This window comes from Pelophylax lessonae (genome assembly GCF_965119305.1).
Source record: "Pelophylax lessonae genome assembly, chromosome: 12".
Lineage (NCBI taxonomy): Eukaryota > Metazoa > Chordata > Amphibia > Anura > Ranidae > Pelophylax > Pelophylax lessonae.
In genome coordinates this window covers 13,656,112-13,674,375 of record NC_138779.1, presented here as the reverse complement: position 1 = coordinate 13,674,375, position 18,264 = coordinate 13,656,112, and the positions used below count along the sequence as shown (strand labels likewise).

Sequence of the window (18,264 nt, the reverse complement as noted above, 5' to 3'; positions counted from 1 at the left end):
GCCAAAACCTTGAGGGATGTGGGATTTAGCAGCCAGTTTGGGTCAGGAGTGAATGGTGGTTTAGTGAGGGTCTATTATTGGCTGAGAAAGTTCTGCTGGGCGCATACCATCTGTGCCCCAATTTCCATGGGCCTCAAGTGTTGTACGGGATCTCCTATGGACAAGACTTGGAATCACTGAGTAGTGGATGCTTTGTGAACTAAGTGTATTCGTGCCTAGGGCCGATCTAACATAGACACTAGAATAATCAAAGAGGGTTCACCAGCCTTGGGTATTACCTTTGTAGATCCTTTTATTTAACTATCAATGTGTACTGCACTCCAGACTCAGTTCCCGGTCCAGTTCCCAGCCATGCCCAGAATACCAGTCTTTGATATTGTTATGGGGGACAATCCGACCAAACTGATATCTGCCATATATCTTGAGTTACGCTCCAAGGCCGTTAACAGAGTGGTTGATGGGATGCAGGGAAGATGGGAGAGAGATGTTGGTCACCTTGATGAGACAGACTGGGACACGATTCTCAACAGCCCCAAACTATCCTCTCCCAAACTCTTGGATCGCTTGACACAACTGTACATCCTACATAGGTCCTATTTAACCCCTCTTAGAATCTCCAAATAACGGATGGATTTTGACTCAAGCTGCCCTAGATGCCGTACGCAACCAGGTACCTTTATGCATTTATTATGGACATGTCCTGATATCCAATCCTTCTGGTTACAAATAATCACATTTTTACACGACCACATGGGTTCTCCACTTCAACTGGACCCTAAGCCATGCCTCCTTGGTCTCTTCCCTGATGATAACATTGATAAATTTCTGGGCGCCTTTCTTCATGAAACGCTTTTTCAAAGCTATGGATGCGTGCACAGCCCCCTACCTTACAGGCATGGCTGTTGGATATCAACTCCACCCTCCCATATAAAAAGATGATTTATAGTCATAGAGGTTGCAATGCCAAATATGATAGGGTCTGGGGTAGGTGGTTGGAAAGCTCTCTCACATGTGGTAACTAAGTCCTGGTGGGAATCCCATTAGTTTCGGGACTGGTGGGTGACAACTGTACCTTCGTATATGGTGGGCAACGTATGGTCTCCTCTTGTATCTGAAAGTTGGTATTCTTTTAATACTTATTTTGTTTGTTTATGCTATACCCTACATGTGCTAGCTGTTTCAGTGTAGTTTCTGCTGTCTTCCTTATTGTCTTACCATGGACAATGTTCCAATTTGTTTGAACTGTGTTGTACCATGCTGTTATGTTTCCACTCCAATAAACTTTGTTTTGAAAAGAGAAAAAATTGATGTGTACTCACAAACAGCATAAAAGCTCACCAATAGTGTCCTGCATGACCTGGTCCTCTGCGTGAATCCCAACCACGGGAAGACACTTACGAATGGCTGACATGTTTCGAGGGGTGTCAAAAGGTGTCCTCAGTGGCACCTACCTACAAATGCTACATAAACAATGGCTCCCAATCTTCTGAGATGGGAATGAGGATAAAGGCAAAGGACACATCCCCGCAACCCCGCCACTCCCCAGTTACACAGACCACAAAAAATGTATCAGGAAAAAATGATTAGTTAAACTAACTGTTACTTTTTTCACCACAATTGCTTATCCTTTAAACTAGTATTTCAAATTAACAAATGTGATTTTTTTAGAAGTTGGCAAAAGGGTTTTGTAAAACATAACACATTTGATTTTTAAAGAGAATGTTTATTTATGAAGGTCTATTGATCCTACCTAAAATAAGAACAACTGAGGAGGATAAAGAGGAACTATTGAGGGGGGAAGAGGGATTTGGATTCAATAGACATCAAATGAGGGATAGTTGTGGATTATAACAATGAGCATTAGGCTTGAACTTCCTGCTGGTCATCATCTAACAATTGCGGTGCAACATCTATTGAAGTGCACACCTGCCCTAATCAGGAGTGCTTACGTAGACTGGTTTGACAAAGCATGTGCTTAAGCCCCGTACACACATACCGATTGTCGGCCGTAAATATTCGGCCGCCGTCCGATCGGCCGATTGTAGGCTTGTTAGTATGATGCTTCCGACAGCCGACAGCGCATTTTCGGCCGAACAGAATCTGTCGTGCAAACTTTAAAATATTTGTTGGCCGTCACCAGAACGGCCGATTGTTCGCCAGTCAGTACAGATTTCGGCCGACAGACAGCAGATTAGCAAGACTAGGCATGCTCAGAAAAGAAAAAAGACACGGAAAGTTAACCATCACATGACATCACTTCTGCAGTCGGCTGTTGTTGGCCGACAAAATTCGTGTGCAGTCTTTTGCAGTTTTCAACAGACATGACAGCCCTGGACAAAAGACGGCCGATTGTTCGGCCAACGATCAGTACGTGTGTACGGGGCTTTACTCAACAGGTAGTCTGTCTTCTCATACTCTGGATAGAAGTCTCTGATTATGTCTTCTTTGTTTAGACTGTGTTTGTACTCCTATCTGCCCTTGTTTTAAATATTGGCCTGTTATCTCTGGTTTTGTCTGCTGGTCCAGAACCTGGACCTGGTTTAGGATTGGTTTGTGTGTATGTAACCATCAGCCTGCTGACTCTCCTGCTCTGAGCTGTGAGTTCTGATCATCGGTCTGATGTTGTCTATCTGTGACATTAGCTATACATAAATTTGGCTTCCATTTTGGAGGAACGGTCCCTCTTTTTTACCTAAATCACCCCTCCATGCCTGTCCCTCTTTTAGGCTGGGTTCTCACATATGCAAATTGGATTTCTCAGCATCCAATTCACATGACAGGGGAGTGTGACCAGGTCCACACAGGCCCTGGGTGGCTGTGATCTGCATTGAAAAAGAGTCCTGTGCGTCTTCTGGTCCGATTCAGGTGCGAATTCAGGCAAAAATTCAGACGTGATTCGCACCTGAACTGGTAAACAGACAGGCACTGGACCCCAGGCACAAACCCACGGCCACATATGTGTGAACCTGGCCTTAGACCTGTTTTATACCTCCACCTAAATCAAAGTCTGATTTAACTTCCAATAGTCTTTTTATTGCTAAATTGTCGAGTTCAATTGCTCTGAAGGAGCTCCACTATCCTGCAACCCAGCTGGCCTCTTTTCCGGATATCGGTTTGCTTGATTGCATTATTTCTCCAAGTGATAAAAATATAACTCGCGCTCTTAAATTAGATCTTAATATACAATGGCTTCTCAACAATCATATAAAATGAACACCAATTAATAGCACATTGCTGGCGCAGGGAACAGCGCTGCTTTCCACGGTTATTTATGGTCCTCAGGAAAACATCCTATCTGCTTTTTATGGGGTAAAGTCTATAAAGCTAAGCCCTGCGTGATTTATTTTTAATGCTCGGCACAAAGAAAGATAAAATTCAAATTTTAGCTTGCCATTACATCAGCCATTGTTTGTCAGCTAAATGGGAGAATATTTTTAACCTGTCCTCCGGCTATGGCTGTTATCAGCTAACCTTTAGCTATTGTACTTGACTAAAGAATGGTGTAAATGTTGGCTCCTATGTGACTATAGAAAACAATGTTTTTTTCCTTATATTGTATATGAAGGGTCTTAAAAAGGGGCTGGGGGTGGTGGGATAAATTATACTTCTTTGGTTCCGACTCTTGGGAACTCTGATGATGAGATCTCCCATAGTTAGTAGTTCTGATCACGCTCACCTTGGAGTTTTGAATGATCCAGCTTACCTTTGACTGTTATGACACTTTTCCACTGCAAGTACCGGCTCAGCTCTACTCGGCCCGGTTTGCTTTTCCACTGCTGGTACCGCATGGTACTGTGTTGGAACGGTTCGGTACGGTACGGTATGGTTTGCTTTTCCACTAAAGTAGTACTAAAGTTAAGTGGGTGGGATAACAACGGGGTGGGTGGGATTCTCTGACCAATCAGTGGCTAGTAGTGACTGCATGCAAAGGATTGTGGGATATGGTACCGGTATGGTACCTCTTGGAACCACAATGGAGGTGGTACTGTTTTTGAGAGCCGTACCGTTCGGTTCCATGCAGTGGAAAAGCGCCGCCGTACCGTACCTAACCGTTTCCTACATCGTACCATGCGATACCAGCAGTGGAAAAGCACAAAAGCGAGCCGAACCGTTCGGTTCCATGCAGTGGAAAAGCGCCGTGTCTTTCTTTTGCATCCTCTATAACAGGGGTCTTCAAACTATGGTGCTCCAGTTGTTCAGGAACTACAATTCCCATCATGCCTAGTCATTTCTGTGAATGTTAGCGTTTTCCAATGGCTCATGGGATGTGTAGTTCCGCAACAGCTGGAGGGCCGTAGTTTGAGAATCCCTGATCTATACTAAACACTGAGGGGCCGATCTTAAAATAGTGGGGGAGAACTCCTTTCGCTTCTTCTCTCGATGACCGAAAAGGAAATGTGGGGAGATCTTGTCAACAGAGACAGACAACGCCAAGAGCCTGGCTAAGGTTCTAGATCGGGGTCTCCAGACTTTTCAGTATGAGGGCCGCATTGTATATTTTACAAATATTTGTGTAAAAAATAATTTTTAGGAATTAGCAAATACAATTTAAAGTGGAACTGCGATGCTTCTGAGCACCACAAACCAAAAATGCTTTTTAATTAATTTTCAACATTTAAAGCAAACTCTCCCATCCATCCATCCATCCATGTCTCCATGCTTTATTTTACTGAGAAATCATTTTGAAAAAACACCCCCTGGCATTTCTGGCAGTTGCCATCTTGAGTAAGGGCAGATGATTCATGTATCATTTACTTCCTGGAATCCATTTGCCCTTAGATCAGGGATTGGCTGAGCTTAGAACCCTCCCTCCTCTCCTGAAGACTGCTGGGATGTATGACATCATTTGTCTAGGCATAGAAACCAGAAAGTAACTAAAGAAATGTAAAAAAAAAAAAAGTTTAAAACAAGTAACTATAATACACTTTCCTATCTATTTACTAATGCTAGCAGCATAAGGATTAAAAATAGTTCATGTTTATTGAGGGAGTGAAGTTCCACTTTAAATGAATATGTTTTCGTTTTTTTTGTAATTAAAGCAAAGTTCAGTAAAACAAAGCATAGAAATTGCAAAAGAACTTGAACCCATCAGAGCCCCCCTTTGTTGGAAACTCTGATGGGGAATTTGATATAAGGGAGGACTGTGATGTAAGGAGGACTTTGTTGGAAACTCTCATGGGGAATCTGATGTAAGGGGTACTATGATGTAAGGAGGACTTTGTTGGGAACTGTGATGGGGACCCTGATATAAGGGTAGCTCAGATTTATAGAGGGATTTGTTGGTAACTCTCATGGGGAATCTGATATAAGGGGGGACTGTGATGTGAGGAAGACTTTGTTGGAAACTCTGATGGGGAATCTGATACAAAATCCTCCTTGCATCACAGTCCCCCCTTATATCAGGGTCCCCATCAGAGTTCCCAACAAAGTCCTCCTTACATCAAAGTCCCCCTTACATCAGATTCCCCATGAGAGTTCCCAACAAATCCCTCTATAAATCTGAGCCACCCTTATATCAGGGTCCCCATCACAGTTCCCAACAAAGTCTTTATGACATCAAAGATCCCCTTACATCAGATTCCTCATCACAGTTTCCAACAAAGTCCTCCTTACATCACAGTCCCCCCTTATATCAGATTTCCCACCAGAGTTCCTAACAAAGTCCCTCTTACATCAGATACCCCATGAGAGTTCCCAACAATCCCTCTATAAATCTGAGTCACCCTTATATCAGGGTCCCCATCAGACTTCCCAACAAAGTCCTCCTTACATCAGAGTCCACATCAGAATCCCCCCTTACATCAGAGGGCCAGATAAAATCTTGTCGTAGGCCAAAGTTTGGAGACCCGTGTTTTAGATAATTGCTGGTTAACTTTCTTAATATTGGGGTGCTCAATTGCAAAACCCCTGACATAGTCAAAGGGCCGCACGTAACATTGACCGTGTCAAAAAAAGCAGACATATAAGAGATTATGATCATTAACTATGGGCATGATACCAGAGATGGTCAGAGACTGTGGAATGGAGTTGTTGGAAACCGGGGCCATGCTTCAGGAGGCCTAGCTTGGAAACACAATACATGAGACTGGAGGAGATCATTGCTATATTAGGGAAATAGGGAAACACAGATTAGTGTCTGAAGGGGCCACAAGGGCTGCACTAAGGGGCCACAGGTTGGGCACCAGGTTTCTAGATCTTCTCAAACAACTCTAAAACTGGAACTTGAACATCTGTAAAGGAAGAATGAGGAGCGCTTTCATTTTTTACTTATTATACTAGACTTGATTATGATGGAACACAACAGCTTACAGATTTCAGTTCCGCGCCTTAGCATGGAGCCCGGTGAAGTTTGTCTTTATATGCGGCTGCCATTGCTTAGTTCTGAGCAGTCGGAGTTTTATATTTAGCCCAGCAAGGGGTGACCGCAACATGTGTCCTTTGTAATTGAGGAGTAAGGAAAATCGGTTTCATGGTTGTCCTTTTCTTAGCGGAGAACAGCCTGCCTCAGCAAACTGTATTTTAAGAATCCCGCGGACATTGCAGGTTTTATTGCGCAAGACTTTGTCCTTTAAAAACATCTTGTAAAAGAGTCTGATTCACAAAGATTAATTCATCTCCATATAGGTCTCTAAAGGCGACCTGTACTGAAAGACATACAAAGGCTTCCATTGCTAACCTTTTCCTGAAAATCTCAAACCCCTGACTTCCGTGTTGCTCCAAAGGCTCCAATATACACTATATTACCAAAAGTATTGGGATGCCGGCCTTTACACACACATGAACTTTGATGGCATCCCAGTCTTAGTCTGTAGGGTTCAATATTGAGTTGGCCCACCCTTTGCAGCTATAACAGCTTCAACTCTTCTGGGAAGGCTTCCACAAGGTTTAGGAGTGTCTATGGGAATGTTTCACCATTCTTCCATTCTTGTCGTTTTTTTTTATAGCGCAAAATCTAAAAATAGCAGAGGTGATCAAATACCACCAAAAGAAAGCTCTGTTTGTGGGGAAAAAACAACATCAATTTTATTGGGGTACAGCGTGGCACGACCGCGCAATTCTCAGTTAAATCAACGCAGTGCCGAATCGCAAAAAATGGCCTGGTCATTAAGGGGGTAAAACTTTCCGGAGCTGAGGTGATTAAAGTTGAATTATACAAATAAATGATTGGTTAAATCCACAAGTGCTTTTTTTTTTAACCACTATTATTCCTTTTTTTATTGGCTTTTGAAATATAGAAATGCAGTCATTTAGAAATTGGATGAAAGGTTTAGCACGGGGAAACACTTTTTTGATGGATAAATAGTGCATTTTATAAACAACGATATAGATCAGAACAAAATGAGGGACAAAGGTGGAGGAAGGAGGGACAGGGGAACTTTGTTCCAAATGAGGGACAGTCCCTCAAAATCCGGGACATTCCCTCCAAATCTGGGGCAGTCCCTCCAAATCCTGGACAGTCCCTCGAAATCCGGGACAGTCCCTCCAAATCAGGGACAGTTGGGATTTATGAGTATATTTGAAAGCTTAGCTTGCAATTATCAGCCTGTGTGCATGCTGTATTCTAATCTGTCTGCAAATGCTTCCTACGCACCTAATAAGCAGCCCAACAGCCAACTGAAGGAGCATGCGCCCAGGCTGACAACACTGCTGATAATTGCAAGACAGTGGCTTAGCGTTGTCAGCCTTCAAAAAGAAGTGAGGTTACTGGCAGGATCTCAAGGTAGGACATTTTGGAGCAGATTGACAAGAAATGATTATGAAGACCGAGACATGAATAGTGAGAAGCAGAATTTGGGTGTACGCACACGTTCAGGTCACTGCACTTCTAAGAACCATTGAAGAGATACAGAGACGTATTTTAGCGCAGGACTCCTTCATTATGATAACAGATTAAAATGAAGTCAGAGTCATGTCCACATGAACCTCTTCTCCTCCACTGGCCTCACACTCATCTCCTCCCATGTCTGACCTTTCAGAACATGAAAAGGTTTCACCGTGAGCCTCATCAAGTGTCATCGGTGACCTTTGTATTTCTACAGAACGTTATTCAGATAGTTCTGCTTCTGCCAAAAAGTTTCATCACTTACAAATTCCAGATTTACCTTACAATAAAAAATAGACAGATGACTATATTGAAAGAGACGTTTGGAAATTCAAAATAACAAACATTCATACTTACGTAGGTGGATGCAGCGTCAATCCGATGTATCCGTCCCCCCCCCCCTGCCTCTTAAGAACTGAGCGATCAAAGACAGCTGACTGCTTGGTTCTCGATCTTCAGGAAGCAGAGAGCCGGTAAATGCAAGTCATCCCTATGTGCTCTGCCCATCCAGCGCTCACCGAAGTGCCGGGCTCTGGAGGTGGCAGGAGCGGCTGGCACAGGCTCCTAGTGGCGCGTGGGATCCCTGCAGAGCTTGAACCCGCTGAGTGACGTCAGCTGACAGCAGATTTTAGGCCATCCCTGTGCTGAGTTCCCGGTGTCTGTACATCTGCCGTGCCCATTATGAGGAGTTCCCACCATTCCTGTGCTGAGTTCCTGGGTCTGTACACCTGCTGTGCCCATTATGAGGGGTTCCCACCATCCCTGTGCTGAGTTCCCGGGTCTGTACACCTGCTGTGCCCATTATGAGGGGTTCCCCCCATCACTGTGCTGAGTTCCCGGGTCTGTACACCTGCTGTGCCCATTATGAGGGGTTCCCACCATCCCTGTGCTGAGTTCCCGGGTCTGTACACCTGCTGTGCCCATTATGAGGGGTTCCACCATCCCTAAGCTGAGTTCCCGGGTCTGTACACCTGCTGTTTACATTATGAGGGGTTCCACCATCCCTGTGCTGAGTTCCCGGGTCTGTACACCTGCTGTGCCCATTATGAGGAGTTCCACCATCCCTGTGCTGAGTTCCCGGGTCTGTACAACTACTGTGCCCATTATGAGGGGTTCCCACCATCCCTGTGCTGAGTTCTCGGGTCTGTTCAGTACACAGAACATTTCTAGCACACTGGATTTCTAGCAGGATCATTAGGATTATATTTTTTTTTGTACATGCAGAAAGCACACTAGGCCTGAAAAAAAGAAAACAAATGCAGCCACCACATCTAATGACTGGTAATTTGCAATATATGACAATTTTGTTCTTAGGTTTGGACACACTTTAATCATCAGAATTTAATCGTGACGGCACCGTACCTAACCCAACAGCTGCACCCAGAGCTTAGACACTTTCTGGGTGCAGCAAAGTTTAAACTGGCAGAGGTTTTAGAATATTCCGAATTTCTCCTGACTACCAACTCCCCGTGCAGATGTTTGATTATCAATAAACCAGGAGATGAAAGGAAATCTTATCACACAGAGATCTTTTCAGCTGTACTTTCTGAACTTGTATGTCAGATCAGAAAATATGTGATCAATAGTCCTGTGTATAATTCTGGCATATTTATTAAAATAACATTGAAACAGCATTTATTACATTTTAATGCATTTTTTTTTAGGGTCCATTCACACTAGCGCGACTTGGTCGCCTGACAAGTCACGATCGCTTGCCATTGAGTAGTACAGGACCCGTTCTAATAGGAGCGACACAAGTCGCTCCTACTTAAAAAAAGGGTCCTGTACTACTTCGGGGTGACCTGGAGCGACTTGCATTGACTTCAATTATATGACTTCACAGGTCGCCCCACAAAATCCTGTCGCGGCAGTGTGAATGGGCTGTTAACAAAATGTATCAAAAATAGTTGTTATTGTCATTGTTTCGTGTTTTATGTAGCTTTACACAAGCGGGTCATCAAAATGTGCAAAGTTGTTCACAGCACAAGCAACAGAAAACACTGCAGAGAACAGGTCGGCTTCAATTGAAGTTTATATTAAATCCCGGATGAGCCCCCAAATATTTTTTTATTTTTTTTTAACCACTTGCTGACCACCCTATAGCAGTTTTAGTGCTACAGGACGGCAGCTCTATGCAGAATCACGTATATTTGTGTGATCTTGCACTACTTCCTGCAGTAGGAATCGATTGTTGCTGCGAGGGATCTGTTGTTGCTGGGAGGCATCTATTGCTGGGAGAGATCTATTGTTGCTGGGAAAGATCCATTGTTTTTGAGAGGGATCTTTTTTTGCTGGTAGGAATCTATTGTTGCTGCGAGGGGTCTATTGTTGCTGCGAGGGATCTGTTGTTGCTGGGAGGCATCTGTTGCTGGGAAATATCTATTGTTGTTGAGAGGGATCCTTTTTTTGCTGGTAGGAATCAATTGTTGCTGGGGGGGGTCTATTGTTGCTTGGTGGATCTATTGTTGTGTGATCTATTGTTGTTGGGGGTTCTATTGTTGCTGGGTTATCTATTGTTAGTGGGGGGGGGGGTCTATTGTTGTCTATTTTACTGCTTTTCATTTGCAAATTCCAATCAAACTACTCAGTACCAAATAATAATACTTGCCTCTGTATTCTCTAAAAGGGGCGGAGACAAGGGTGACTCAGAAGGGGGAAGTACCTGCACCTATTCTCTGAGAAAAAAAGCCCTGATTACAAGCGTCTCCTGTCTGGCTGGGACATGTTGAAAATGTGTGTAAAACACAAGACTGGCCAGACAGAATTACAAATCCTTAGTCCAGTATAATAGTGAATATATATTTATCCAGAGTTCCACTTTAATCCGGACACAAGGCATGGCGTGTTATATAATCAGTGCTGTGTGTCCAGAAGATATTTCTTAGTGTGTTTTATAAACGGTTTATGTAACATTGATGCATTTCATACCATCGACCAGTAAAAGAACGGATACAAGCTCAAGAGATGTGTAATTATTTATTATAGGCATTCATCTATTGCACATTCACACAGTGGCAGTTGGTGCTCCATGAGCCGGGGGGGGGGGGGTCAGACGGACCAAACCATACCCCCCCCCCCCCCCGGTCCCCGGCTCACTTGCCCTGGACATCTGGAGGGCAGGCAGGCGCGGCGGCTTCCCCCTCAGTCTCCTGCGTCTCCTCCCTCCTCCTCCTACTTGGCCAATGGCATGGCTTCTCCTTTCGGTCAATCGGGAAACGGATCTCAGGACCCGCTTCCTGATTGGCCAGGAGGAGGATCCGTGTGACAATAGTGAATATTCATTCACTATTGTCACACAACTGGGTGGGCTCGGGGGCGCAGTGCTCTGCGCCCCGAGCCCACCCTTTTTTCAAGCCTATTAGAGCCTTTGGCTCTAATCACGTGCTTAAAAAAAAAAAAATTGTAATCCATGCGTCCGGCGCCCTGCATGTAGATTAGGGGGCCGGACGCATGGATAGGGGGAGCGGCGCCCCTGTTTCCCCAATGGATGGGCCGCCACTGCTTTCAAATCAGTCCCTGCCTTCAAGGAGCTTACAATCTAAATTCCCTATCTCACATACATACTGGGGCCATTTACCCTTCTAGCACATATTTGGAATTTGGGAAGAAACCCACCCAGGCACGTGCAAACTCCATGCAGATGGTGTCCTGGTTGGGATTCGACCCAAGAACCCCAGAGTTGAAGTGCTAACCACTAAGCCACCATGCTGTTCCTATGTATACAAGCACTATAGGGATTTCTCTACTCTTTTATTAATGTGATCTTTTCTTGTGTCACAGGTATGTCACCACGCTGATTGCCAACAAATGAACCAAAAAAACCCTTTGAACCTGTGCGAGACATGTGACATCAAGTTCCACAGCGCCATGCACTTTGATCGACACATACGATTTGACCTCCCCCCTCAAGGTAAGGAACTACGTTGTCTTAGGTGAACTGTCTACCACAAGGCTGTCAAACTCAATTTCATAGCAGGCCGCATCAGCATTATGTAAGACTAGGTTTCCAGTGCACCCCACCCCCCCTTACATTAGCTGTCAAGAGCCCCCCCCCCCACTATCAGAAAGTCAAGAAACCTTTACATCAGAGTGCAGCCTCCTTAGAAGAGGCAGTCCTCTCCCTGGCTACATGCAGGACCAGACATCGGAGCCGCCGCCCACTCGCGCAGGGATATTAGTGAATGAGCAGGGGTGGGAGCGCGCCTCCAGTGGCGCGCGCTCGCCCCCTAGAGGTTCGTAGCCCTACGTCGCTTTGCCTGTAGGGGGCTGACTGCCGCAGTAAATAGTCGTGCGGCGGTCAGATACCGGTTAATGTGTTTAGTAAATAAAGATGACGCTTTAACCTTCCCACATGCAAATACAACAAACTATTTGTAGTGCAGCTGAAATAATCCACAATGGAAAGTGTGTCACCGCTGTGCTCTATATGTGAAAATTGCCCGCTTACCAAATCAAATGATCCCACCAAGAGCTCCTATGCGTGTGTGTGGAAGCGCCTCTGAAGAGAAGTGGTCAGCCAGCTCCAGGGAATGTATCCAGGCTTATGGTGCTCCTTATTCTTGTAAATCATATCATGTGGTTGTAAAAGATAATGGAAGACGCTCATAGTGCATTAATGCGTATGAAGCTAGTTTATTAAATAAAAATTGCACGTACATCAAGGACAATGAATTACACCGATATTGGATAAAATCAGTGCAGTCCACGCTTGTTGACGTCACGTTACTCCAATCCAACGCATTTCCTCTTAGAAGGCATCGACTCGGATGAATGCTCTTTTGCCATTGACTCCGGTTTTAGAATTCGTTTATAGTAAGGGTTCCTGGAGACCCAAAAATTGTTTTCTGGGTTCCTCTGGGGTAAGAAGATTGAGAAAGGCTGGACTAGAGCAGCCATTCTCAACCAGAGTTCCACACTTGTTGACATCACGTTGCTAGCTTCAATCCAACACTTTTCCTCTTAGCAGGCATCGACTGGGATGAATGCTCTTTTTCCATTGACTCCGGTTTTAGAATTAGTTTATAGTAAGGGTTCCTCGGGACCTGAAAATTAGTTTTCTGGGCTCCTCTGGGGTAAAAAAAAGGTTGAGAAAGGCTGAAATAGAGCAGCCATTCTCATCCAGAGTTCCACACTTGTTGACATCACGTTGCTCCAACCCAACGCATTTCCTCTTAGAAGGCATCGACTGGGATGAATGCTCTTTTGCCATTGACTCCGGTTTTAGAATTGGTATATAGTAAGGGTTCCTGGAGACCCAAAAATTGTTTTCTGGGCTCCTCTGGGGTAAAAATAAAGGTTGAGAAAGGCTGGACTAGAGCAGCCATTCTCAACCAGAGTTCCACGCTTGTTGACATCACGTTGCTAGCTTCAATCCAACACGTTTCCTCTTAGAAGGCATCGACTGGGATGAATGCTCTTTTGCCATTGACTCTGGTTTTAGAAACAGTTTATAGTAAGGGTTCCTCGAGACCTGAAAATGAGTTTTCTGGGCTCCTCTGGGGTAAAAAAAAGGTTGAGAAAGGCTGAACTAGAGCAGCCATTCTCATCCAGAGTTCCACGCTTGTTGACATCACGTTGCTAGCTTCAATCCAACACTTTTCCTCTTAGAAGGCATCGACTGGGATGAATGCTCTTTTGCCATTGACTCCGGTTTTAGAATTAGTTTATAGTAAGGGTTCCTCGAGAACTGAAAATTGTTTTCTGGGTTCCTCTGGGGTAAAAAGATTGAGAAAGGCTGGACTAGAGCATCCATTCTGCACTAGAGTTCCATGGAATGGAACACTAAAGTTATCCAAGAGGATGCTAGGGATTTCTTGAGCTGTGGTTAGTTGACCTCCCACCTGATGGTGCCAGCATAGTTCCGGGACCAGCGCTACTTGGCAGAACCAATGATCTTTTTTAGCTATCTGTATCAATGACCACCACTGTAAGGGGCGTTCTTGCCATTAACTCCAGTTTTTTGAACTGGTTTTAATAATGGTTCCTTGAGACCTGAAAATTACTTTCTGGGTTCCTCTGGGGTAAAAAGGTTGAGAAAAGCTGGACTAGAGGAGTAGATGATTAACAACATCACCAGTGCCAAGTTATCCGATATAGAACCCAAACATGGGTAGTCGTGCCAGATCTCAAAGGCCTGGTAGAAATGATTGTGGATTGTGAGGTCAGTAATTGGAAGTGTGATGACACTTGGCTTCTCCAAGACTCCACGGAGTAAGGGCTCTTTCACACGGTCCGCCTCCGTAGGCGGATCCGTGCTGCTCAGCGGGGATCGATCCGCCGATCCCCGCCGAGCCGGCGGATGACAGCTCCGTCTCCGCTTGCAGTGCGGAGAGGGAGGTTTCACAGCTCCCGCTGCTCTCTATGGGGGATCGGATGAGAGCAGACCGCCTGTCCGCTCTCATCCGATCCCTGAACGGATGGAAAATAGGGTTTCCATCCGTCCGGATTTCACGGACAGGATCGGATACGGATGGCAGCGGGTGTCAGTGGAGGTGTCTCCGCTGACATCCGCTGCCCCATAGAGCTGCATGGAGGATCCGATCAGATCCGCCTAAAAAACTGACAGGCGGATCTGATCGGATCGCCCGTGTGAAAGAGCCCTAAGAAAAATGTGTAACACTGTAGATAAAGGAGCGCCAAACAGATGTAAAGGTTCTGATGGATCTACAGTAAAGCAAATAAATGACTGAGGTTTAGTATGGGTGGACCCTGTTCGGGTCCTAGAATGCTCCCTCTCTGATAGCGACACAAAGAAGAGCTCGCTAGATAGCAGGTTCTTGAGTTTGTATGGAGGAGCAATCTGGTACAAATTTTAAATTCACATTGAAGACTTTTTGAAACCTTTAATGGTTAAAAGCATCAGATACATCCAACATGTTTTGGGGGGGGGGGGGGTCTCCCTCTTCTTCAGGACTTGAGCAGTCGATGCAGATTAAAATTACAACAGAACGCACAAAGGGGCCTATGTTAAAGTGATATTAAAGGCTCTTTAAAAAAAAATAACAAACATGTTATACTTACCTGCTCTGTACAGCAGCCCCGATCCTCTTCTTCTTGGGTCCCCCTGCTGGCACTCCTGCCTCCCCCCCCTTGACCGGTGCGTGCTCGCTCCTGAGCTCCGCTCTATTTGTCCATAAGACACATAGAGCTGCTGCTCGCCCACAACCCTGTTCTCTTTTCATTGGCTCACTTGCTGTGATTGACAGGAGTTGGAGCCAATGACTCCCAATGCTGTGTCTCAGCCAATGAGGAGAGAGAGACCCGGGACAGCCGAGGCTCCTGTGCACATCTCTGGTTTGAGAGGGAGCTTAGGTGAATATGGGGGGGGGGGGGGCTGCACACAGAAGGCTTTTTACCTTCAATCACAGAATACATGAAGGTAAAAAACCCTCAGCCCTTACAATCACTTTACCTGTTGCCGACCACCCGCCGCCTTTTTACTGCGGCAGGGTGGCTCTCCTGTGCAAACCGTCGTAGACCTACGTCAGTCGCGGTCCTGCAGCTAGGGGTCAAACGGGCGCGCTCTCGCCCCTATTCGACAGTGGGGAAGCCGATGTATGGGTCAGTCGGCTCTTATTGCCGCCTGACACCCACGATCACTCCCCGTTGAGAGACAACAGTCAGACAGCCGACCGTTACACTCTCTGGAATGATCACAGAGCTCCTGTGATCCTTCTATATAGGATCACATGTCTCTATGATCATTTCACAAGCCACAAAAAGTACTGCAGGGGAAAGCTGGTTTTGTTGTTTTATCTTTAACCACTTAAAGACCGCCCACCCGCAATGTACTGCGGATGGGCAGCCTGCACAGGAAAAGCGATGTCCCCATACGTCACTTCCTGCTTCCAGGTTTAGGATGCGCGCTACCTCCCCCCCCCTGCTGGCACCCGCTGTGATTGAGCACAACTCAAATCTGTCAGCAGGTCCCGGACAGTAATTCATGGTTGGGACCTGCTGATTGGCTTTGTCCAATCACAGCTCAGAACCCTGTGTTGACAATTAAGGGAACGATCTCCCTTTTTCTCATCCCTGCAAAGCAGGGATAAGAAACAAAGAGATCTTAAATATCAGCACACAATAAACATTGTTAGGCACACAGGTAATCTCTTAACCACTTTACCACCGGAGGATTTTGCTGTCTTACGTCTGGGCCACTTTTTGCGATTCGGCACTGTGCGACTTTAACTGACAATTGCGCGGTCATGCAACGCCGTACCCAAACGAAATTTACGTCCTTTTTTCCCCACAAATAGAGCTTTCTTTTGGTGGTATTTGATCACCTGTGCGATTTTTACTTTTTGCGCTATAAACAAAAAAAGAGCATAAATTTTGAAAAAATAACAATATTTTTCACATTTTTTTTATATGAAATTCTCCCCCAAAAAAATGTAAAAATCACATTTTTTTTTACATTTTTGGCCAATTTGTTTTCTGCTACCCATGTTTGGTAAAAAAAAATCACAATAAGCGTATTTTGATTGGTTTGCGCAAAAGTTATTGCGTTTACTAACCAAGGGAAAGATTTTTGTCATTTTTGGTGTTTTTTTTTTAACGAGTAATGGCGGCGATCTGCGATTTTTTTTTTTGCGGGACTGCGACATTGCGGCGGACAGATCGGACCCTTGACTGACACTTTTGGGGGGACCAGTGACATTTCTACAGTAATCAGTGCTATATATATGCACTGTTACTGTAATAATGACACTGGCAGGGAAGGGGTAAATTTTATTGGAGAGGGAGGGGTTAATGTATGCCTGGTGCTTACTGACGTGTGTGGGGGGAGGTGACTGAGTGACACAGAGACAGATCGCATGTTCAGCTATGCTGAACCCTGCAATCTGTCACTGTTTGTCACTTAGGAGATCCGCCCGCTCTGTTTACACAAGCGGGCGGATCTCCAAACTCGATTCCCCGACGATCGGGGAAGAGCGGCGGCGATCGCCACTGCTCCTCCCCTGGCCCGACTCCCGCTGTGTCTGAATACAGCGGGAGTCGGGGAATGTCTGGTGACGTAGGTCTACGTCGCCAGGCGTTATCGAGCCACTTTGCTGCATTTCAGTCCCAGTGACTGGTCGGCAAGTGGTTAATCACCAATAGATGTTAACCCCTTCCCAGCCATTAGTACAGTGACCGTGTACAGTTTTATCACTGGTCACTATATTAGTGTCATTGGTGAAGTCAGTGGCAGTTAGTTCCCCCCCCCAGCATCAGTTAGTGTCAGATTGTCCGACTTATCGCACTCCCTTTATAAGTCGCTGATCGCCGCTGTTAGTGGAATAAAAAAAAATTATTCCATAAATAAATCCCATAGTTTGTAGATGCTAAAACATTCACACAAACCAATGAATATACACTTTTGGGTATCTTCTTTTGATCACAGACATATAGCAGAATACATTTTGGCCAAAATCTATAAGGAAATTTGATTTTTACATTTTTTTTTTTTATTGGATGTTTTTTTTTTTTAGTATTTTTTTGTTTATATAATAAAAAAAAAAAAAAAAAAAAAAAACCCTGTGGTGATCAAATACCACCAAAAGAATGCTATATTTATGATATAAATTTCATTTGGGTACAGCATTGCATGACCGTGCATTTGCCAGTTAAAGTAGCACAGTGCTGAATAGCATAAAATGGCCTGGTCATGAAGGGGGGCAAACCTTCCGGAGAATCAAGTGGTTAATGCCACACCTCATACCCCCTATTTAAAAGTCTTTTTCAAGCAGTAAATCTCTCCAGTGAGATGTAATATAGCGGCTTGCCCCCGCAGTTGGGAGAAGATTCTGTAGACGACAATCTGATCTAACGCAGGATTGAATTTTAATGTGAGGTGTGGTGGGGAGACAAATCACCTTTCATGGAAACACTTTGATTAAAGCCGGCTTTGTTTTCAGGGTAAAAAGGGAATATCACTCATGGCATTCCATCCATTAGCAGACGAAGCGCGTTCCAGCAGATTAAACAGTAAAACGTACAAAATTTATACGGCTTACACTATATTACCAAAAGTATTGGGACACCTGCCTTTACACACACATCAACTTTAATGGCATCCCAGTCTTAGTCCGTAGGGTTCAATATTGAGTTGGCCCACCCTTTGCAGCTATAACAGCTTCAACTCTTCTGGGAAGGCTGTCCACAAGGTTTAGGAGTGTCTATGGGAATGTTTGACCATTCTTTTTTAGAAGCGCATTTGTGAGGTCAGACACTGACGTTGTACGAGAAGGCCTCACTCTAATTTGTCCCAAAGGCGTCCTATCCAGTTGAGGTCAGGACTCTGTGCAGGCCAGTCAAGTTCCTCCACCCCAAACTCACTCATCCATGTCTTTACGGACCTTGTTTTTTGCACTGGTCCAAATCATTTGGTGGAGGGGGGATTATGGTGTGAGGTTGTTGTTCAGGGGTTGGACTTGGCCCCTTAATTCCAGTGAGGAACTCTT

At 45.0% G+C, this 18,264-nt stretch overlaps 1 protein-coding gene across 2 annotated transcripts in view; it reads left to right on the top strand.

The window, feature by feature from the left end:
- PLEKHG5 (pleckstrin homology and RhoGEF domain containing G5) overlaps positions 1 to 18,264 on the top strand; it is a gene marked incomplete at its 3' end in the record, with an annotated part of 419,430 nt that overhangs the window by 190,961 nt on the left and 210,205 nt on the right. For both annotated transcript variants that reach the window (XM_082273293.1, XM_082273294.1), the window contains exon 2: positions 11,603 to 11,732. In XM_082273293.1, the coding sequence (XP_082129419.1) occupies positions 11,630 to 11,732 (103 nt within the window). In that variant the 5' untranslated portion in view covers positions 11,603 to 11,629. The remainder of the gene's footprint in view (positions 1 to 11,602; positions 11,733 to 18,264) is intronic.